This window comes from Heterodontus francisci, chromosome 35 (assembly GCF_036365525.1).
Source record: "Heterodontus francisci isolate sHetFra1 chromosome 35, sHetFra1.hap1, whole genome shotgun sequence".
In the NCBI taxonomy this organism is placed as follows: Eukaryota; Metazoa; Chordata; class Chondrichthyes; order Heterodontiformes; family Heterodontidae; genus Heterodontus; species Heterodontus francisci.
Genome location: NC_090405.1, coordinates 34,084,911 through 34,108,752, shown reverse-complemented (window position 1 = coordinate 34,108,752; position 23,842 = coordinate 34,084,911). Strand labels below are relative to the sequence as shown.

Sequence of the window (23,842 nt, the reverse complement as noted above, 5' to 3'; positions counted from 1 at the left end):
TTAATAACCGTGGCCTACATATATAGAAAGTAATCAGTTTTCAAGGTCCAATTTTATTAGAAAAGAAAAATGAAACATTACTCATCTTATAAGCAACACCAGAGATGACAAAAGTACACAGTGATAAAATCAGCATATGTTGATATCCATATTCTTCAATTTAGATATTGGTGTTGCAGCATGGACCGAAATACATCAAACACGGGATAACCAAGACAAAGTGCTTCAGTACATCTAAATACAGGATAAATTTAGGTAACAAAACTAGTAGGTATTCACCAAAAACAAAAAAAGACAAGTACTACTTTATATGATGCATAAGCGATTATAATGCTCTCTTTAATGGATAACCAATGCAATGCTTTAATAAATAGTTTCAATGCATTACAGAATCTATTTTTTAACACTAGCCACCCACTGTTTTAGGATGTTTGACATTGAACACCTCCTCTAAGCTTTTGGTCTTCCTCATATGCTTCTTCCCTATAACCTCGATGTTGCTCTTCCGAGACACATTCTGTTAACTCCACCAGTTCCATGTCATCAGTGATCATTAACTCTTGACGTGGCGGAAGCAGATCCTCCAACACAGCCAAGTTTTGTGGTGGAATCCAACCATATGGTGGAAACTTCACCTGCAGATGAGGCAAGAACATAACTACACAAAAATCATAAATCCTATCTTCAGTAACCATAATATTCTGTGGTAATACTTACTGAGAATTGAATGATCAGCAGTCCTTTCTCAAATGGATCTCTGTAAATAGGCATACCTTCATTAAGAACACATTTAAGGCTTCCGACTTTTATAACTTCACCTAAAGAGATAAAAATTCAGGTTCAAAGTAAAATGAACATTAAAACCATTTGGTACAACATTTTATTGATCCTTTAAAAAAGGTAAGAGGAAAAGGGTACTAGATTAGAAAAAGTATATTAGCAAAATAAAAGATCTTGTCCAGATTGAATGAAAGCAACAAAAAAAAAAAACTATAAAATATGCCTCATTGCTGGTCTAAACTGGACAGGAAAATCATACTATAGAAAAGAAAAAGAGGGAATATATTGAAGGCTGAAGTTTCTTGGATGAAGAGACAGATGAATTTTTTCTTCAGTTCCAAATTTTAAATTCTTACAGGGCAGATTAAGAAAGCCAGGACACTATGTACATATATCTACAAAAAAGTATGAGAAATATTTAGTTTAAAAAGTCTTGTCTAGGTCACTAGCAATGATAAAGGAGTAGGCAATCACATAGACAATGGAAGAATGGCATAAGTATTTTTTCAATGTATTTTGTCTAGGTTTTCAAAAAGGTAATTAATTTTGGGATACTAGAACCACCAAATGGGTCAAGGTTGCAGAGCTCATTATTCAGAAAGACAATACCTAGGAACAAAAAAAAAAAAAAGAACAGGCCATTTAATCAGATCATGGTTCATTGTATCTTAACACTATCTACTAGCCTTGGTTCCATAACACTTAATACTTTTGTTTAAATATCTGATTGGGTCCTTGTATGTAAGCATCGAGAGAACAAAGGCTGTTTACAATCTTAAGTCTTTGGAAAGAGAAATTATGCCAGAGGACTAGAGAGAATGGCTAGGCGAACATCCCTCTTCCATAAAAAGGAAACAGAGATAAACCAGAACATTAAATCAGCCAGTTAGTCTTCCTTCTGTTATTGTAAACTGCAGAGGTAGATTTCCTGATCTCCTGTTGTCATTTTGATGGAAGCCCTGGAGAAACAATGTAAATGGCTGTAAAGGCTACATCTGCTAAAGTTACTGCAAGAGACTGGAAGACTATAGCCTTAGAATCTATAAAATGTGGGATGAAATCACTAAGCACTTAGAGAAACCAGAGTTAATCAAAGCCAGTCAGCACAAATTTCTTAAAGGCAGGCTATACTTCAAACTAAATAATTCTTATGAACAGGATAAAAGGAAATGCAGAAAATTTGGTTTTATGGATTTTTAAAAAGCATTGATGGCAAAGATAATGGCACATAGAATTGCAAGGATGTGGCTAGAAAGCATGTAAAAAAAAAAATCAAGTTTCTCAGACCAGAGAGAAGAAGTGGTGCTCTGCAGAGTTGGAGTGCTTTAACCGACTATCTTTTCTTCTTCTTTGGCCTCCTTGTCTCGAGAGACAATGGGTAAGCGCCTGGAGTGGCAATAAAGGCCAATTCTAGAGTGACAGACTCTTCCACAGGTGCTGCAGATAAACTTGGTTGTCGGCGCTTTTACACAGTTGGCTCTCCTTGCGCTTCTGTCTTTTTTCCTGCCAACAGCCAAGTCTCTTCGACTCGCCACGCTTCAGCCCCGCCTTTATGGTTGCCCACCAGCTCTGGTGATCACTGGCAACTGACTCCCACGACTTGTGATCAATGTCACAGGACTTCATGTCGCGTTTGCAGACGTCTTTAAAGCGGAGACATGGACGGCCGGTGGGTCTGATACCAGCGACGAGCTCGCTGTACAATGTGTCCTTGGGGATCCTGCCATCTTTCATGCGGCTCACATGGCCAAGCCATCTCAGGCGCCGTTGGCTTAGTAGGGTGTATATGCTGGCGATGTTGGCTGCCTCGAGGACTTCTGTGTTGGAGATACGGTTCTGCCACCTGATGCCAAGGATTTTCCGGAGGCAGCGAAGATGAAATGAATTGAGACGTCACTCTTGGCTGACGTACGTTGTCCAGGCCTCGCTGCCATAGAGCAAGGTACAGAGGACACAGGCTTGATACACTTGGACTTGTGTCTGTGTCAGTGCGCCATTTTCCCACACTCTCTCGGCCAGTCTGGACATAGCAGAGGAAGCCTTTCCCATGCGCTTGTTGAATTCTGCATCGAGAGACAGGTTACTGGTGATAGTTGAGCCTAGGTAGGTGATCTCTTGAACCACTTCCAGAGTGTGGTCGCCGATATTGATAGATGAGGCATTTCTGACGTCCTGTCCCATGATGTTCATTTTCTTGAGGCTGATGGTTAGGCCAAATTCATTGCAGGCAGCCGCAAACCTGTCGATGAGTCTCTGTAGACACTCTTCAGTGAGAGATGTTAATGCAGCATTGTCAGCAAAGAGGAGTTCTCTGATGAGGACTTTCCATACTTTGGACTTCGCTCTTAGACGGGCAAGGTTGAACAACCTGCCCCCTGATCTTGTGTGGAGGAAAATTCCTTCTTCTGAAGACTTGAACGCATGTGAGAGCAGCAGGGAGAAGAAAATCCCAAAAAGTGTGGGTGCGAGAACACAGCCCTGTTTCACGCCACTCAAGATAGGAAAGGGGTCTGATGAGGTGCCGCTATGCTGAATTGTGCCTTTCATATTGTCATGGAATGAGGTGATGATACTTAGTAGCTTTGGTGGGCATCCAATCTTTTCTAGTAGTCTGAAGAGGAGACCGCTTCTGCTGACGAGGTCAAAGGCTTTGGGTGAGATCAATGAAAGCAATGTAGAGGGGCATCTGTTGTTCACAGCATTTCCCCTGTAGCTGGCAAAGGGAGAACAGCATGTCAATGGTAGATCTCTCTGCTCGAAAGCCACACTGTGCCTCAGGGTAGACACGCCCAGCCAGCTTCTGGAGCCTGTTTAAAGTGACACGAGCGAAGACTTTCCCCACTATGCTGAGCAGGGAGATTCCATGGTAGTTGTTGCAGTCACCGCGGTCACCCTTGTTCTCATAGAGGGTGATGATATTGGCATCGCGCATGTCCTGTGGTACTGCTCCCTCATTTCAGCACAGGCAAAGCAGTTCGTGCAGAGCTGAAAGTATAGCAGGTTTGGCATTCTTGATGATTTCAGGGGTAATGCCCAGGGGCTTTTCCGCTGGCTACAGAATCGATGGCATCACTGAGTTCTGATTTTGTTGGCTGTACGCCCAGCTAATCCATGACTGGCAGAGACAGGGTTGCATTGAGGGCGGTCTCAGTGACATCATTTTCCCTGGAGTACAGTTCTAGGTAGTGTTCCACCCAGTGGTCCATTTGCTTGCGTTGGTCAGTGATTGTGTCCCCTGATTTAGATTTGAGTGGGGCAATCTTCTTGACGGTTGGCCCAAAAGCGCTCTCAATTCCATCACACATCCCTCTGATATTTCCTGTGGCAGAGGCCAGCTGAATATGACTGCATAGGTGTTGCCAGTAGTCATTTGCGCAGCGCCTGGCTGTTCTTTGTGCAGCACTTCTGGCAGCTTTTAGTGCTATGGATGTTAACTCGCTGGGGGCTTTCTTGTAGTTCAGCAGTGCAATGCGCTTAGCGGCTATGACAGGTTCCAGCTCTTCAAAATGAGATTGAAACCAGTCTGCATTCCGCTTCACACAATTGCCATAGGTGGTCATTGCTGAGTCATAGATGGTGTCTCTAATGTGGGCCCACTTGGTCCCTACATCCCCTGTGGGAGTGTTTTGGAGGGCTTTTTCAAGTGAATTTAGAAACTTGCGTAACAGCTGTGGATGAGAAATTCTGCTAGTGTTGATGCGCGGGCGGCCCTTCTGCTTGGAGTGATGCAGCTTCTTTGGTTTGAGGCTAACCTTGTTGCACACCAGGGAGTGGTCGGTGTCGCAGTCTGCACTGTGGAAGCTGCGTGTGATTTGAACACTGTTTAAAGAGGCTCGCCTTGTGACGATGAGGTCCAGCTGGTGCCAACGACGTGATCTTGGGTGCCTCCAAGAAACCTGGTGACAGGGTTTAGTGAGAAAGAATGAGTTGGTGATGCAGAGGTTTTGATAGGTACACAACTCAAGCAGTCTGTCCATTCTCATTCATCCTTCCAATGCCATAGCACCCAAGGCAGGAAGGCCATGAGTCATGGTCGGCTCCAACCCTGGCATTAAAGTCCCCCAGCAGGAATAGGTGTTCAGTGTTGGGGATGCTACAAATGATATTATGGAGTTCCTCATAGAACTGGTCTTTAACTTCAGGTGGGGAGCAGAGTGTTGGAGCATAGATGCTGAGTAGGTGTACTAGACCAGAGGCGGTGAACAGTCGGATGGACAGTATGCATTCTGAACCATTTGAGGGTGGCTCTATCATGCTGAGTAAAGAGTTTCTGATGGCGAAGCCCACTCCGTGCTGTCTTGGTTCTTCAGGATCCCTACCCTGCCAGAAGAAGGTGTAGTCTTGCTCTCTTAGAGATCCGCTCGCAGGGAGGCGTGTCTCCGGAAGTGCTGCAATGTCCACATTGAGTCTACTGAGCTTGTTGTTGATGATGGCGGTCTTCCGAGAATCGTTGATTTGTGCAAAGTCTTCCGACAGGCCAGGACGCATAGTTCTGACGTTCCAGCTTGCAAAACGAAGGGCTGGTACCTGCTTTCCTTTTTTGGTCATGCTGTTTGGTGCAGTGTTACAGTCCACTTATCGGGCAATGACCCTGAGCTCCAAGCACCCATTGAAGCAGGTGAACTGTGGCGGGACAGAACCTTACTGACCTGGGGCTGCCCGGTTTGAGGCGTGCGGTAGCTGTCCAGTGAGATGCGATGACCTCTCCCACCGACAAAGGCAACCCGTGGCGCCCAATCTCTACGTCAATTGAGCTGGACTTATAACCCGTAACTGCTGCCTTCAGTGTTGATTTGGTCGCTGTGAGGAGACTATGGAGTGACCTCTCCAAGGCGTATGCCTGGGCGGTTGTGAGTTGCCCAAGCATCAAAACCCCCCTCTCGGCCTTCCTGGTGGGGTCCAAAGGAGTGCAGAGCATGACGTTTGGCACCAATATGGCTGAAGGAACTGCCAGAAACATGCCAAAAGGTGACACATGACCGCCTTCAGGGTTCTGCTCCGGATTTTCTGTTAGGGTTTACTCCCCTAGCCTTGGTCTCTCCCGAGACGCCCACATGGCAGTGGGGTTGTTGGGGCCCCTACACAGGGGTAGGTGGATGCCGGTGCGAGGAGGAGTGCGGTGGGAACGGGTGGAGGGAAGGGGATGCGGGGGGAGCTGGGAGGTGGGCTGCAGGGGGTAGGGGAGAGGGGTGCAGGGGAAGGGGGTGCGAGGGGAAGATGGTGCAAGGGGGGAGAGCTGGGAGCAGGGGGGGTGGGGGAGGGGTTGCAGGTAGTAAAACATTGCATCAGCTCCCACCATTATCCCTTTTACAATGGTGTACTACTACTGGGATCGGGATCTGGGAGCCGCTGCCGGGACCATGTGGCCGGTCTTCCTCCTGATCGTCGCCGTGGACGGGCTCCCCGAACATAGCCATGTGGCCTTCCAAGCTTGGCCACAACTGGCAGGGTCATCAGCAGTCCTTTCCCGGATTGCCAGCCGTTCACCCTGTCTCTATACCTACTATACAGCTGCACTTATTGGGCAGAGGTTTATGGGCTCCCAGGAAACAGGATCGGAGGCAGGGAACCTATAGAATAGTGATGGAAGACAGGGGGTGGAATGCCTGTCGCCCATAATAAAGTTGGGAGTGCTTTGGCCTTCCCACTCAGATGCCAATTAATAGACACTAAGGGCCTCTTCCTACTGCTGCTGGAATGACACCAACTGCAGTTTTGGGGGGCCCCCAGAAGCCAAGACCACCACTCTGCAAACAATGCTCCCCCCCCCGCCCCCCTCAAACCACCAGACTGGCCCCAGAGATCCCACCACACTTACCTGGGGTCCAGGGCCTCCTGTAGTACCAATAGTGGTACTGCTGATAATACTGAGCTACTGGCAGCTGTTGAAGGTGGGACCTGGTGATGTTAAATAAAGCTGGGGTGGGACTCCAAGGACCTAAAGCAGGGTTTTCCCCCCTTGCCTGCTCCACAAAATTCAGCCTGTTAATTCAAATTCCCACTCTGCTGTGTTATTTAAATAAAAAAACTTCAAAAACAATGAACTACTAGAGAATAAATTAATGATCTGAACTGAGACACCAAATAGGTGGCATGGCAAATTTTGACTAGGATTGTGAAAGATTGCAAAGATCACGGTTAGTATAGGAGGCAGATGCAGTTCAAATATAGGAAAATGTCAATACATTTGGTAGTAATAGGGGGAAGGATGTAATCCTTAAAAACGGCATAAAGAAGCACACGTATACATAGATACACAGGTCATTAAAAATTAAAGGCAGAAATAGATAAAGCCACAAGAATGTAAATAAAATGTTAGTTTATGTATCTAGAAACAGACAAGGTGCTGTCATGTTGAATTTAATACAAGAACTTTTTAATGCAAAAAAGGAGTATTTTATATAGTTCTGAATATCCAGTTATAAAAATCAAATGGAAAAAAAAAAAAGTTACATGGGATGTTGCCAGGGAGTAGTCAGGAGATGTAAAAGGTCAACATTCCCCCACCTCCAACTAAAATTTTTAGAAGGTAGCTTGATGAGAGGCTTTAAAAATTGCTAAGCATTCTGATTAAGTAAGTGATGACCAGATTGTTACTGTCTCAGGGACCAGTGGAAACAAGATAAATTAAAAAAAAACATTTTTTGTAAAAGTTTTGCACAGCAAGTCAATAGAACTCAAATATTTTAAATACTGTTTCTGCACTAGATTATTCCAAGTGCATTTTAAAAGGACTATTTGAAATAGAAAATAGTATAATTCTGCCAAATCAAATCTGGAGGTGGTTAATGGAGCTTTCAGTAATATTAGGATTCATTGCTTTAGAACTTTTATATACTGCTAGAAGAGAAATGGTATTTTCTTTGACAGTAACCTGGTTTTGATGTAATCAGAAGTGTCCTTTTGTCAAGTGTTCCTATTGTTCGTTTGAAACCACATAAAGCTTCCACGAGCAGGATTTCCATTTTTGTCACCAAGTCATTTCCATGTCTTCGGAATATGTCATGGTCCTTTTGATCAAGTACAATGATGACATCACCAGGTTCTAATCCAGGCTCCTGATCCCCCTCCCCACGGAATGTTATCTTCTGCCCATCTTGCATACCTGAAGTAATTTCATGAGTCATTAATAAAATCATTTTACAGAACTGGAGATCAAACATCACAATTTCCTTTCTCATCTTAATTTACCTTTGTCTACATAAACTTCTAGTATTTTTCTCTCTTTTACAATTTTGCGTCCATTACAATTCTTGCATCGGTCTTTTGGATTAATCTGTTCACCCTGCCCGTGGCATTCTGAGCACATTGTTTGAATCTGCTGCACCATTCCAGGTCCAATTTGTTGGACATGGATTTCAATCCCTCTGCCTTTGCAGTTTGAACATTTTTCCACAGCTCCTTTCTTGCCTCCACAACCTGTTTTTACACAAAAGAAAAAGGCAAAATGAAAGTGAATTGAACCTTTTTTCCTCTGTCATACATGGTAGTATAGTAGTGTAGAAATCTAAACAAACAGTTTATACAGGGAATAGAGCTTTTTAAAATATACAATGCATTATTGCTTTCCAGTTACTCTAGCTCATTTAATGAAGATTTATTTGTGGCTCTTTTGTTGTCCAATGCCTCCTAAATTACCTTAGCCTCTAAGCTCCAAGTGGTTACTATACTGGTAAAAGTAGAATGCTACAACATATGCTAACTGCCATGTTCCCTCATTCAAATTAATGTCTCTAGTTCCTCAACTATTTCTAATGCTCTGCACAACATATAAACAAACAGTACAACCCAGCCTATTAATACTCTAGTACCCTTTTCCCATTTAGCTTCTTCTTATTCTTTCCTTCACCATAATCTAATTTTTCTCCTATGTACAAAAGGTATGTTTCTCCATAACGTCCTCTTCAACCCTGCCCAAGTTTGCTGTTAGATCATATTGTCCTTCACTATATTCCACCCCCCCCCACCTCCCGAGTGCTGCAAACCTCCCCCTGATCTCATTAGTTTAATTTCCTCCTTTTTTTTTTGTGAAGACTTTGCTAGCTGTTCTGATTAGATGAAGCATCTGTAGAGCTTCCCCAGCACAGAACTTATTCCACTGTTCTAGAAACAAACCTGCCTTATACACCATCTGTCAAACGAAGATGGTATACAAGACCATTTTGAGTTGTCAGCTTTTTCTGAAACTGTTAACCAGTTTTTCCCCTCCAATATGATGAGTTATTTCATGCTACTGCTTCAGCCCAGCTTCCTCTTAAAAGTTTTTTAATGAACTTTTTATATTCACCATCGCACTTGTCACAAATTACATTTTTCTTCAATGCCAGCTTCCTTGTGGCTCCATTGTAAAGATCTTCAAGTGAAACAGCTAACTGGTGCACAACATCCTTGCCTAGATAGAAATAAGACAATGCAGTCAGCACATGTGGAAATATATACACAAATGCTGATTTCAAGTTTACATGTTTAAACATCATTTTAGAACTGTATTTTTAAGCAAATTTAATGATGAGATTAAGTTAACACAAAGTTGAGTTAAATTATTTTGCAGACATACAATTTGATAGTTGGCCATAGAGTTCAAGGAGGTTGACTGAGGATAAAAAAAAGTCAATGGGTTATATGGGACTGGTGTGAAAACATAACAGGAAAAAAAGTGCTCAAGTTATCTTCATGCTCCTCACTACTTTCCAACTATATGCAGTAAGCCAACACTATCTTTTGTCAGCCAGATAGTTATTGCATTTTGGGTTTCTTAAAGAGAAAATAGTTTTACTTGTTTCCATATTTCAGGATACTTCTGTAGGTGAAACTAGATTCCCATGTCTCAAGAGTGCAAAAGTATGGGAATGCCCAGAGATCAAACACAGAACTCTTCAGTTTAGTTCAGCTCCTAATTTTATCGTATGATCTTGAGAGATCATCACTGAAAGGCAGAAAAGCAACACACTCAAGCAAACTAACATAAGCAATGTTTATACAATAGCTCCTTTCCTGTTTTCACTATCTAAAATTACCATGCCTGAAAGTTAAAAGACCAAGTAGATTTAAATAACTATTGAATTTAGGGCGGCACAGTGGTTAGCACTGCAGCCTCACAGCTCCAGGGACCCGGGTTCGATTCCGGGTACTGCCTGTGTGGAGTTTGCAAGTTCTCCCTGTGTCTGCGTGGGTTTTCTCCGGGTGCTCCTGTTTCCTCCCACAAGCCAAAAGACTTGTTGGTAGGTAAATTGGCCATTATAAATTGTCACTAGTATAGGTAGGTGGTAGGGAAATATAGGGACAGATGGGGATGTTTGGTAGGAATGTAGGATTAGTATAAATGGGTGGTTGATGGTCGGCACAGACTCGGTGGGCCGAAGGGCCTGTTTCAGTGCTGTATCTCTAATCAAATTACTACTGCTTGCTGGATGGATCACTGCCGAATGCACTCAAAAGATAGTACTCACAATTCAGACACACCATCGCAAGATAAGTCTTGAAGTCTCAATATCAAATGGTTAGAAGACTCACAATATCACTCTATGGTTGTGCATTAGACTAATCATTCTGGAATTTAATACTGACAAGTGCGAGATGATGCATTTTGGCAGAAGGAATAGGGAGAGGCAATATATACTTAATGGCACAGTTCTAAAGCATTTGCAGAAACAGTGGGATCTGGGGGTGCATGGGCACAGATCTTTGAAAATGGCAGGGCATTTGAGAGAATGGTTCATAAAGCATATGAGATCTGAGGCTTCATAAATAGCGGCATTGAGCAAAACAGGGAAGTTATGCTTAACTTTTATAAAGCTATGGTTAGGGCCCCAAATTAGAGTACAGTGTCCAGTTCTGGTCACCACACTTCAGGAAGGATGTTGAGGATCCTTGACAGGGTGCAGAGGAGATTTAAACAGAATGGTGCCAGGGATGGAGGATTATAGTTACAAGGTTAGTTTGGAAAAGCTGGGTTGGTTCACCTTAGAACAAAAAGGAGTTTGAGGCATAGATTTGATGGAAATATACAAGATTGTGACAGGCTTAGATAAGTTAGACAAGGAAAAATTTCCCATTAACAAATTGTACAAGGCCTAGTGGATACAGACTGAAAGTTTTGGGCAAAAGATTCAGAGGGAATATGAACAGGTCCTAATGACCTGGAACTTGCTGGCCAAAAAGGTGCTGGAAGCAGAGACGATCAATAACTTCAAGGGGAGGTTATAGATGGCCACCTGAGAGAAATAGACTGGCATGGCTATGGGGGAAAAAAAAAAGATCTGGGGAGTGGGACTGACTGCATTGCTCCGTGGACAGCGGGTATGGACTCAAATGGGCTGAGTGACCTCCTTCTGTGCCATAAATGATTATGACTGTAAAACACTAACTCTCAATGGAAATTCTTAAATGCACTGTTTGATCACTCACTAAAGAGTAGTTTGACAAAACATGGAAAGCAGAGCGTGAGGCCAGTTTGACCTTTTTCCTTCTGGGAGATTATCTATCCTCCACCCAGAATCTCCCTTTAAATGGTACTTCCAGACTAAATCAGCATACATGGAAACTGTAGGCACAACCTTGTATTTTATCATCTAGACTGCAAGTTCATCTTGTATGAAAAATATGACATAGCACACAATTGCTTTCCAGCCGGTCTTTCTACTAGCATAATGCATATTTTTCCATGTGAAGTTTCTTCCCTGCCACAAACCTCTATTGAGCTAGGGAAATGACTTCATGTACCTCTTTTCTCCCTTTGCATTCTGCCACCACCACCAAAGAACATGTCGAAGATGTCCATGGGCGAGGAGAAACCACCACCCCCTACTCCTCCTTCCTTAATGGCTTGTTCGCCACCTTGGTCATAGAGGTCTCGCTTCTTAGGGTCTGACAAAACCTCATAGGCTTGTGATATAAGCTTGAACTATTAAAAGAAGCAAATAAAAAAAGTAGAAATAAACAAAAAAATGTGAATTATTTACTGCAACTGTAAACATTTCTAACATCACTAAATAAAGAATTCAACAAAAAAGACTAAGTTAATTTCTCCTATGAAGGAGCTTACAACATCTGATTTGGGGAAAAATCCTCTGAAAACTGTTACTGATTTTCCCAAGTAACTCATTCATAAAAAGCCACTGTTTCAGAATAAAATATTAATTATTTTAAATTACTTCCACAAAAGGAAGTTGGCAATATCCAAAAGAGCCTTGAACTCCAGAGTTAAAGAACACTGGGTGAGATACACTTCCAAAAAGAGACAATTTGGGAAAACCTTACTGAGGACCACATTAAAACATTTAACTGGGATACTGCTCTCTAAAGGAGTTCTTCAATTAAGTTAAATAAAAGAACTGCCCAGATTATTGGGTAATCTTGGTTATTTACACTTAATGTTACTGAACAAGTTAGCTGATGTTAACAAAAAAAAAAAAAATGTAGTAGAGAACAAACGATGCCGTTTTGTAGAGCAAGGAAAAAAATCTGCAGAGTTTCTTTGTGACTGCTCATAAGGAAGATTTAGTAACAGATCATAACTCACTAAAATCAGCAACGTGAAGCACGACTCAAAGAAAAAAATTAAAAGACACAAAAGGAACCATAGCACAGTTTAAAATAAAAAGATTCAAACTCCAGGTTCTCATGGTCTGCCATTCATACAGTTTGACCTTCCAAGTTGGTTTCGTGACCAAGGATACCACTGAGCCTTTAAAATAGTTCTCATCAATAGCAGATGTTGCCATGTGAAACATGAAGTTAGGTTAGCCACTGGTCCATTGAAAACTTAACTGGGACATCAAACACAAATATTAACAAAATAATTTTTAACATACAATTTAAAGCATCTGCTTTTGACCCAATCCATTGGCTTAAAAAACTCCCACCCCTAAATATCAAGGCAGTTCCAGCTTTCAAAGAAATTTCGTTCTGAAGGGTCAGGTGTATTTTTTTTTAAAATATTCATTCACTGGATATGGGCATCGCTGGCAAGGTCAGCATTTATTGTCCATCCCTAACTGCCCTTAATAAGGTGGCAACGAGCTACCTTCTTGAACCATTGCAGTCCATGTGTAGATACACCCAGAGTGTTATTAGGGAAGGAATTCCAAGATTTTTATCTAGCAACAATGTAGTTCCAAAATTCATTTTCCAAAATTTTAGAAATTCTGGAATAGTTCCTGTAGATTGGAAGGGAGCAAATGTTAACCCCACTATTTAAGAAAAAGAGGGAGAGAGAAAATGGGGAACTACAGACCCGTTAGCCTGACATCAGTATTGGGGAAAACTGCTAAAATCTATTATAAAAGGATGTGATAACTGAACACTTAGAAAATAATGGTAGGACTGGGCAGAGTCAATGTGGATTTAGGAAAAGAAAAGAAATCATGTTTGACAAGCCTGTTGGAGTTTTTTTTAATGAGGATATTACTTGTAACAGATAAAAGGAGAACCAGTGGATTTTCAGAAGGCTTTTGATAAAGTCCCATTCAAGAGGTTAGTAAACAAAATTAAGAGCATATGGGATTGGGGAAAATATACTGGTATGGATTGAGAATTGGTTAATGGACAGAAAACAGAGTGGAAATAAAACAGGTCATTCACAGGATGGCAGGCTGTTACTAGTGAGGTACTGCGAAGATCAGTGCTGGGGCCACAGCGGTTCACAATCTATATAAATGACTTAATAAAAAAAGGACCAAATGCAATATTTCCTAGTTTGCTGATGACAGAAAGCTAGGTGGGAATGCAAATTGAGGAGTATGCAAGGAGGCTTCAAGGGGACTTAGGTTCAGTGAGTGGGCAAGAAAATGGCAGATGGAATATAATGTGAAAAAATGTGAAGATATCCACTTTGGTCGGAAAAACAGAAATGCAGAGTATTTCTTAAATGGAGAGAGATTGGGAAGTGTTGATGCCCAAAGGGACCTGGGTATCCTTATTCATAAGTCACTAAAAGCTAACCTGCAGATACAGCAAGCGATGGGAAGACAAATCGTACGTTGGCCTTTATTGCAAGAGGATTTGAGTACAGGAGTAAAGTCTTGCTGCAATTATACAGAGCCTTGGTGAGACTGCACCTGGAGCATTATGTACATTTTTGGCCTCCTTACCCAAAGCAGGATATACTTGCCATTGTGTACAGTGAAGGTTTACCAGACTAATTCCTGGGATGGTGGGATTGTCCTATGAGGAGAGATTGAGGAAGCTGGCTCTGTATTCTTTTATTCATGTATAAGGAGCAAGAGGGTAACTAGAGAAAGGATTGGCCCACTCAAGGACAAAGGAAGAAAGTTATGCGTGGAGTCAGAGAAAATGGGTGAGATTCTAAACGAGTACTTTGCATCGGTATTCACCGAGGAGAGGGACATGACAGATGTTGAGGTTAGGGACAGATGTTTGATTACTCTCGGTCAAGTCGGCATAAGGAGGGAGGAAGTGTTGGGTATTCTAAAAGGCATTAAGGTGGACAAGTCCCCAGGTCCGGATGGGATCTATCCCAGGTTACTGAGGGAAGCGAGAGAGGAAATAGCTGGGGCCTTAACAGATATCTTTGCAACATCCTTAAACACGAGCGAGGTCCCAGAGGACTGGAGAATTGCTAATGTTGTCCCCTTGTTTAAGAAGGGTAGCAGGGATAATCCAGGTAATTATAGACCGGTGAGCCTGACGTCAATGGTAGGGAAGCTGCTGGAGAAGATACTGAGGGATAGGATCTATTCCCATTTGGAAGAAAATGGGCTTATCAGTGATAGGCAACATGGTTTTGTGCAGGGAAGGTCATGTCTTACCAACTTAATAGAATTCTTTGAGGAAGTGACAAAGTTGATGAGGGAAGGGCTGTAGATGTCATATACATGGACTTCAGTAAGGCGTTTGATAAGGTTCCCCATGGTAGGCTGATGGAGAAAGTGAAGGCGCATGGGATCCAAGGTGTACTAGCTAGATGGATAAAGAACTGGCTGGGCAACAGGAGACAGAGTAGCAGTGGAAGGGAGTTTCTCAAAATGGAGACGTGTAACTAGTGGTGTTCCACAGGGATCCGTGCTGGGACCACTGTTTGTGATATACATAAATGATTTGGAGGAAAGTATAGGTGGTCTGATTAGCAAGTTTGCAGACGACACTAAGATTGGTGGAGTAGCAGATAGTGAAGGGGACTGTCAGAGAATACAGCAGAATATAGATAGATTGGAGAGTTGGGCAGAGAAATGGCAGATGGAGTTCAATCCGGGCAAATGCGAGGTGTTGCATTTTGGAAGATCCAATTCAAGAGTGAACTATACAGTAAATGGAAAAGTCCTGGGGAAAATTGATGTACAGAGAGATTTGGGTGTTCAGGTCCATTGTTCCCTGAAGGTGGCAACGCAGGTCAATAGAGTGGTCAAGAAGGCATACGGCATGCTTTCCTTCATCGGACAGGGTATTGAGTACAGGAGTTGGCAGGTCATGTTACAGTTGTATAGGACTTTGGTTCGGCCACATTTGGAATACTGCGTGCAGTTCTGGTCGCCACATTACCAAAAGGATGTGGATGCTTTGGAGAGGGTGCAGAGGAGGTTCACCAGGATGTTGCCTGGTATGGAGGGCGCTAGCTATGAAGAGAGGTCGAGTAGATTAGGATTATTTTCATTAGAAAGACAGTGGTTGAGGGGGGACCTGATTAAGGTGTACAAAATCATGAGAGGTATAGACAGGTTGGATAGCAAGAAGCTTTTTCCCCCCAGAGTGGGGGATTCAATTACTAGGGGACACGAGTTCAAAGTGAAAGGGGAAAAGTTTAGGGGGGATATGCGTGGAAAGTTCTTTACGCAGAGGGTGGTGGGTGCCTGGAACGCGTTGCCAGTGGAGGTGGTAGACGTGGGCACGATAGCGTCTTTTAAGATGTATCTAGATAGATACATGAATGGGCAGGAAGTAAAGAGATACAGACCCTTAGAAAATAGGCGACAGCTTTAGATAGAGGATCTGGATCGGCGTAGGCTTGGAGGGCCGAAGGGCCTGTTCCTGTGCTGTAATTTTCTTTGTTCTTCTCTAGAGTTTAAAAGAATGATCTCATTGAAACATACAAAATTCTTACATGGCTTGACAGGGTAGATGCAGGAAGAATATTTCCCCTGGCTGGTGTATCTATAACCGGGACACAGTCTCAGAATAAAAGGAGTAGGCCATTTACGACAGAGATGAGGAGGAATTTCTTCACTCAGGAGGTGCTGAATCTTTGGAATTCTCTACTCCAGAGGGCTGTGGAGGGTCTTTCTTCGTGACAGACATCGATAATAGACAATAAAGGCATCAAGGGCGGAGGATAGTGTGGGAAAATGACGTGGAGGTAAAAATCAGCCATGATCTATTTGAATGGCAGAGCTCAAGGGGCTGAATGGCTTAGTCCTGCTCCCATTTCCTATTCTATGCAAGTCAGGATGGTACAGGACTTGGAGGTGCTGGTTTTCCCATGCAGCTTCTGTCCCCGTGTTGTCAAAGAAGCTTTGTCAAGTTGTTGTAGTGTATATTATATAATGCACACTGCAATCACAGTATGCTGGTGGTGGAGGGAGTGAATGTTTGAGATGGTGCACGAGGTGTCAGTCAAGAAGGCGGCTTTGTCCTGGATGGTGTTGAATGTTGATAAAGCTGCACTCATCCAGGCAAGTGTACAGTATTCCATCACACTCCTGACTTGTAGCTGGTGGAAAGGCTGTGGCAGTCATATAGCATAGAAATTAGAAATGTTAGTGCGACTTCACCACTGTCGTGTCCTACCTAATCTTTTCCCTGCACATACATTCGAGTACTTTTATTCAGAGCCACCCCTTGACAGTGCAAATCGTACATGGCCTCTGTACTCCCAACATGTGAAATCACACGCACGCACAGGTCGGTAGCAGGGAGGGGGCATAAAATGGATTGGGAGGTTTGGGGGCCCTTCTTGACCTGCTCCCGCCATTTTACACAGGTGGCAGCGGCAACCGGCCTGCCCACCCCAGGCCAATCAAGGCCCTTAAGTGGCCAGTTAACAGCCAGCACCCTGTCCAACAGAGGGATGCCCCAACACGCCAACCCCACCCCCCCCCCACCCAAAAATTGACCACCCTTGCCTCACTGGTGCCCAACCACCACCACCGGCAAGGCCCCCCCCCCCCAAAAAAAAAAAAAAAAAAAACTTTTCCCAGGGCCGTCCTTCCTGCTCTTCTCAAAGCTGGATTGTACTCCCAGTAGTGGCCACTGCTCCTGGTGCTGCTGCTGGGACTAAGAGCTGCTGGCCCACTGATTTAGGCAGGACTTCCAGCCTCATGGAGCCGCTGGCCAATGAGGTGGAAGTCCCGCCTCAGACCATTAAAGGCCTGGGGACCGCAAAATGCAGTCCAGATTCACCCCAGGCCAGGCGGAGGCGGGTTTCCCGCCGACTTTTCAGTCAGTGGACAGCTCCCGTCCAACTAGGGTACAATTTAGCCCTGAATGTCAGTTTGACAAAGGCAGTTGAGCTAAGTATCAGCCTATATGTGGGAATTGACCAAGTCTGCAGATATTGTTACCAAGGGGCAGTATGTAACTGAGAAAGAAGAGGGGAACAAGGATTCCCTTGTAGATTCTGGAAGCAATAGTGCAGAGACAAAAAGAGAAACCATTACTGGAGATGTTCTAGTTATGATTGGGCAGATAAAGAACTGAACCAAGCAGGGCCAGTCCTGCAAAGATAGGCAACTAAGGAGAGGTATTGGAGGAGGATGGTGTGGCTAACTGTTTCAAAGTTAGAGGACGAGAAGCAATAATACTACAGTCATAGATTTCATTTTGAACATTGGTGAGGCCATTTTGGTGCTGTGGCAGGGATGGAAATCTGATTGTAGAGCTTTAAAAAAAAAAAAGGTCCTAGCCACAAAAAGTAGGACAAATTCAACCCAGTCAATTACTGCTCTAGTCCACTCCCAAAGTGATAGGAGGAGTCAACATCAAGTGCCATTAAATTGCACTTACTCACCAATGATCCTAGCAGAACCCAAACAGAGCATTCTACTCCTGAGTGGAAACAGTCGCAAAAGCTGGATGCCAGAAGTAAGGCACCAGTGACTGGTCCAGACGTTAAGGAACCAATGGACTGAATATAGCACCAAGGAGCCCTGGTAAAACTGGCCAATGGGGATTAGGAGAACACTCTCTAGTGGCTGGAGTCAGACCTGGCATAAAAGGAAGCTGGTTGTGATAGCTGGAGGTTAATTATCTCAGCCTCAGGACATTACAAGTGTTCTCCATAGTAGCCATCTAGACCTAGATCTTAGGTGCTTCATCACAAGGTTAGAAATGGGTCTGTTGATTGACATTCACAATTCCTCAGATGATAGAGCACCCCGTGCCTGCTCACAGTGAGCTGGCCAGCAAGTAACATTCACACTACCCAAGTGCCAATTAATGACCATCAAATGAGTGCCCCATTAACATCCTGGTGGTCAACACTGACCAGGAATGCAACTGGACCAATCACATGTCATAGCTACTTGCAGGTCAGATGTATTTTTGCACTGATTGAAGAGTCAGGAAGTGAGTCAAAGTCTACCACCTACATGGTAGAAGTCATGAGTGTGATGAAGACCCTTCATTTGTCTATGAAAGTGCAGCTACAACAAAAGAAACTTAACACCATCCAGGACAAGTCTGCCTGATCATTACTTCACTCATTATCCTAATCATCCACTATCAGCATGTCATGTCTGCAGTATGTTCTAACTACAGGATGCAATGCAACAATTTGCCCAGAGTTCTTTGGCAGCATCTTCACGAAGACAGCAGGTGCAGGGGGACACCATCATCTTCAAGTCACACACAATCCCAATTTGAACAAACATCAAATCATCAGATTGGGAATTGGCAAATGTTACGCTGCTTTTCAAGAAAGGAGGTAGAGAGAAAACAGGGAACTACAGGCCAGTTAACCTGTCAGTCATTGGGAAGATGCTGGAAATTATTAAAGAAGTCTTAACATTGCACTTGGAAAAGCATAGTATGATTAGAACAAGTAAACATGGCTTTACTAAAGAGAGATCCTGTTTGACAAATTTAGAGTTTTTTTGAGGATGTAACTAGTAGCGTAGATAAAGAGGAACCAGTAGATGTAGTATACCTCGATTTTCAAAAGGCATTCAATTAGGTGCTACATAAATAATAGGCAAGGTAAGGGCTCACGGCGTTGGGAGTAATATATTAGTGTGGATAGAGTATTGATTAACAGACAGGAAGCAGAAAGTGGGCATAAATGGGGCATTTTCAAGTTGGCAGGCAGTAATAGTGGGATGCTGCAAGGATCAGTGCTAGGGCCTCAGCTATTTACACTATATTAATGACTTGGATGAAGAGACAGTATTGTATCAAAGTTTGCTGATGATACAAAGCTTAGTGGCAAGGTAAGCTGCAGGGGGGCATGTAGAGAGGCTGCAAAGAGATAGACAGGTTAAGTGAGTGGACAACAAGATGGCAAATAGAGTATAATGTAGGGAAGTGTGAAGTTGTTCACTTTGGTCATAGATAGAAAAGCAGAATTTTTTTTTTAAAAAAGGTATGAAACTGGTCAGCGTTGATGTTCAGAGACACTTGTGTATACTGTTAAAAGGAAGACACAAAGTTAACATGTAGGTGCAGCAGGCTATTAGGAAGACAAATGGCATGTTGGCCTTTATTGCAAGGGGATTGGAATACAGGAATAAAGTAGTCTTACTAAAACTGTAAAGGGCTTTGGTGAGACCACACCTGGAATAGTGTGTGTTTTGGTCTCCACTTTTAAGTATATACTTGCATTGGAGGCAGTCCAAAGATTTACTAAATTGGTCCCTGAATAAGGGGTTGTCCTATGATGAGAGGCTGAGTAAATTGGACCTATATTCTCTGGAGTTTAGAAGAATGAGAAGCGATCCAATTGAGACATACTAGATTCTGAAAGGACTTGATCGTAAAGGCTTGCTCAGGTCAGGAAAAAAAACACCGACCCGAACCCCTCGATTTTTTTCCCTCGCGCCCGACCCAATCACCAGAATGTTCACATTACCTACCTTCCAACTCCAAATCTGCGGCATGAGCACAATGTCTTAGAGACGCTCAGTCACTGTGCGGACTCAGTTTCCCTCGACGTCCCGGACTCCCAGCTCAGGTAGGCTTTTCAACTTTTGACACTTACCAGCAGAACAAAAATGCAATACTTACTGTGTGTTTGACCCGGACTGACCCAACCCCGAAAGAGCGACCCGACCGACATGTTGTCAGGTCCAGGTTGGGCAGCAGGCTTTTACTTGATAGGGTAGAAGCCGAGAGATTGTTCCCACTGGTCAGGGAATCTAGAACATGGACAGTCTCAGGATAAGGGGTCAATCATTCAGGACTGAGATGAAGAGAAATTACTTCACTCAAAAGGGTTGTGAATCTTTGGAATTCTCTATCCCAGAGGGTTGTGGATGCTCCATCATTGAATACATTTAAGACTGGGATAGATAGATTTTTAGTCTTGCAGAGAATCAAGGGATATGGGGAGCAGGCAGGAAAGTGGAATTGAAGCCCAAGATCAGCCATGGTCGTATTGAATGGCAGAGCAGGCTCGATGGGCCATATGGTCTACTTCTGCTCATTTCTTGTGTTCTTGTGTGTAGGGGTTTGGGTTCAAGACTAGGGCAGGACATAGCCTGGAGAGAGATTAGTGGTCGAAGAGAAGACTGTGGGGGAGAGGGTAGAAGCAGCACAGGAAGCTTAACAGCTGGTTTCAATTTCAGTGAAATAGCAGGTGGGGAGTGCATCCTACTGTGTGGTTTTCCCAACCATCTGCAGGTCAGCTCTAGCAGTGCAGAGAATGCAGGACAACTTTTGTCACACAATGGTGTTGTTAAAATATATATTTTTTAAAAACAAAATGACCAATCAAGATCTATTTAAATAGTTATATGCTTATAAATTGGAACACTATATACTTTAGTGGAAAAGCTTTAAAAAGGGATTGTACATATCTTTTCAGCCAAGTTTCTCTCTAGTCTGCCTTCATGCTCAAGTTCAATTTGCCCATGAGACCCACCTCTTGCTCTCTAAACTCTATTCCCACTAAACTGCTGGCCACCCAATTTCCCTTCCTGACTCCTACGTTTACTGATATTAATGGTTCTCTCCCCTCAAATTCTTCTCCTTCTAGCCTATCAACTCTTCACAAAAAAAACCCTTGGCACCCTCCTTCCGTGCAAATTACCACCCCATCTCCAACTTCCCTTTCCTTCACTAACTCAGGTTTTCACCTCCCAAATCCATGACCATCTTTCTTGGGACTTCATCTTTAATCCCTCCAATCAGGATTCCACTCCATCATAGTTCCAAAACAGTTCTTACCAAAGTCATAAATAACATCCTAGTCTTCTTCTTCTTCTTCTTCTTCTTTGGCCTCCTGGTCTCGAGAGACAATGATGGGCAAGCACCTGGAGGTGGTCAGTTGTTCATGAAGCAGCGCCTGGAGTGGCTATAAAGGCCAATTCTAGAGTGACAGACTCTTCCACAGGTGCTGCAGATAAAATTGGTTGTCAGGGCTGTTACACAGTTAGCTCTCCCCCTGCACTTCTGTCTTTTTTCCTGCCAACTGCTAAGTCTCTGACTCGCCACACTTTAGCCCCGCCTTTATGGCTGTCTGCCAGTTCTGGCAATCACTGGCAACTGACTCCCACGACGTGATCAATGTCACAGGACTTCATGTCGCGTTTGCAGACATCTTTAAAGCGGAGACATGGACGGCCGGTGGGTCTGATACCAGTGACGAGCTTGCTGTACAATGTGTCCTTGGGGATCCTGCCATCTTCCATGCGGCTCACATGGCCAAGCCATCTCAAGCGCCGCTGGCTCAGTAGGGTGTATATGCTGGGGATGTTGGCCACCTCGAGGACTTCTGTGTTGGAGATATGGTCCTGCCACCTGATGCCAAGGATTCTCCGGAGGCAGCGAAGATGGAATGAATTGAGATGTCGCTCCTGGCTGACATACGTTGTCCAGGCCTCGCTGCCGTAGAGCTAGGTACTGAGGACACTGTATACTGTGACAAAGGTAAACAACTCCTCCTTGTCTTTTGACATGGTCGACCATGAAATTCTGCCCCAACATCACTCCACTAATGTTCAACTGGGTGGGACTGTTCTTGTTTGGTTCCATTCTTATCCATCTAATCTCAGCCAAAGAATCACATGCAATGACTTCTCTTCCTGCTCCTGTACCATTACCACTAATGTCCACAAGAATAGGAGCAGACGTTGACCATATGGCCCATTGAGCCTGCTCCACCATTCAATACGATCACAGCTGATCTTGGGCTTCAATTCCCTCAAGGATCTATCCTCAACTGCCTCCTACTGCTCATCTACATTCTGCCGCTCAGTATCATCCAAAAACATGACAGTTTCCACATGTATGCTGACAACACCCAGCTATACCTCACCACCACCTCTCTCGACTCGTCCACTGTCTCTATATTTCTTAGTATTGGATAACCAAAAATTTCCTCCAATTAAATATTACAAAGACCATTGTTTTCCGTCCCCACTCCAAACTCCATGCCCTAGCAACCAACTTCATCCCTGGCCACAGCGTGAGACTAAACCAGACTTAACCTTGGTGTCATTTGAATTCAAGATGAACTTCCAATCACATCAAGACATCCTATTCCACCTTTAACATTGCCCAACCTTTCCCCTGCCTCAGCTCATCTGCTGCTGAACCCCTGATTTATGCCTTTATTACCTCTAGACTTCACTATTCCAACATACTCCTAGCTAGTTCTACCCTTCATATATTGTAGGTCATTCAAGACTCTACTGACAGTGTCCTTAAGTACACAAAGTCCCCTTCAGCCATCCCCGTGCTCGCTGACCTACACTAACTCCCAGTCAAGTAATGCCTTGATTTTAAAACTCTCCTCCTGGTTTCCAAATCCCTCCACGTCTCACCCCCTCCCTATCTCTAATCTTCCAAGCCCCACAACCTCAAAGATATCTGCACTCCTCCAATTCTGACCTCTTGAGCATCCCCAGTTTTATTCATTCCATTATTGGGGACTATGCTTTCAGCTGCCAAGACCCTAAGCTCTGGAATTCCCTCCATAAACTTCTCTGCTTTTCTCTCTCTCTCTCTCTTCCCCCCCCTCCCCTCCCCTCCCCTCCTCCTCCTCCCTTTACAGCACTCCACAAAATCTCCTTCTCCAACCAAGCTTTTGGTCACCCCCTTACATTTTTATGAGGCTCAGTCTCAAATGTTTCATTACACTCCTGTGAAATGCCTACATTAAAGGCACTATATAAATGCAAGCAGTTGCTCAGTTCAGCAGAGCACATTACATTCAGAACCTACATACTCATTTTGCATATCCTCAGGTGAAAATCCAGTGTGAAAGTCTGTTTGATGGGACTAAGGTTAAGACTGTTGTGGGTTTCATGCCCCAGTGTTAACTCACTGTCCACGGTAAGCGGTGGAAAGAAAGCCCTTGAATGTTCTGGAAACTTCTATACAACAAATACACGGTCATCTCTATTTCTCTCTCTTACCCTTTCCCCTTCGTCCGGGTTTTTGTCGGGGTGATATTTCAGGGCGAGTTTCCGATATGCCTTCTTGATCTCCTCCGAAAGGGCGTTGGGTTTAACACCCAGGATATCATAATAAGCCGTTTCTTTCACCATTGCTACCCTAAAAAAATAAATGAAAAAGTAAACCTTTTACAACATGCTCATTCAGTTATTTTTTAAAAAGACATGAACAATGTTCTTACTCCAGGATGGAAATGAAATATCTCAAGAGCCACCAATGGCAGTAATAACCCCCAGCGAGGTTAATATTGTTCACAATTACACTGTCACTACCATTATGATGCAGTTATCTCCCTGCAGCCCCGGTATAAACACCCACCGTTAATATTTCATCACAAGCAGACAGATATTGTTATGATTTGAAGTAAGCTATCACCAAATACACCAGTAACCAAGCACCGGGAATTTATCCCCGAGCTGGCAGAAGATTCTAGATCGACTTTTGCTGCCCCGCCCCCTCCGGACTTCCACCGCCCCGCCCCGCCCCGCCCCGCCCCCTC

The 23,842-nt window shown here is 43.7% G+C and overlaps 1 protein-coding gene across 1 annotated transcript; it reads right to left on the bottom strand.

The window, feature by feature from the left end:
• Positions 1-55: 55 nt before the first annotated feature.
• Positions 56-23,805, bottom strand: LOC137350474 (dnaJ homolog subfamily A member 4-like). The gene is made up of 8 exons (XM_068015123.1): positions 23,662-23,805; positions 23,304-23,442; positions 11,503-11,683; positions 9,068-9,172; positions 7,972-8,199; positions 7,655-7,885; positions 718-818; positions 56-635 (listed from the first exon to the last, which is right to left on the bottom strand). Exons 2-8 carry the CDS (start codon positions 23,433-23,435, stop codon positions 423-425), a joined length of 1,191 nt encoding a protein of 396 aa, XP_067871224.1. The 5' UTR covers positions 23,436-23,442; positions 23,662-23,805; the 3' UTR covers positions 56-422.
• Between the last annotated feature and the right edge of the window lie 37 nt (positions 23,806-23,842).

Bases quoted from the DNA above. Each gene is read 5' to 3' on its own strand.
- LOC137350474 (XM_068015123.1), bottom strand. From the start codon at position 23,435: ATGGTGAAAGAAACGGCTTATTATGATATCCTGGGTGTTAAACCCAAC. The intron at 11,684-23,303 runs GTAAGAGAGAGA...TTCTTTTAATAG, and splicing joins ACCCGGACGAAGGGGAAAGG to TTCAAGCTTATATCACAAGC. The intron at 636-717 runs GTAAGTATTACC...CCTCATCTGCAG, and splicing joins TGCTGATCATTCAATTCTCA to GTGAAGTTTCCACCATATGG.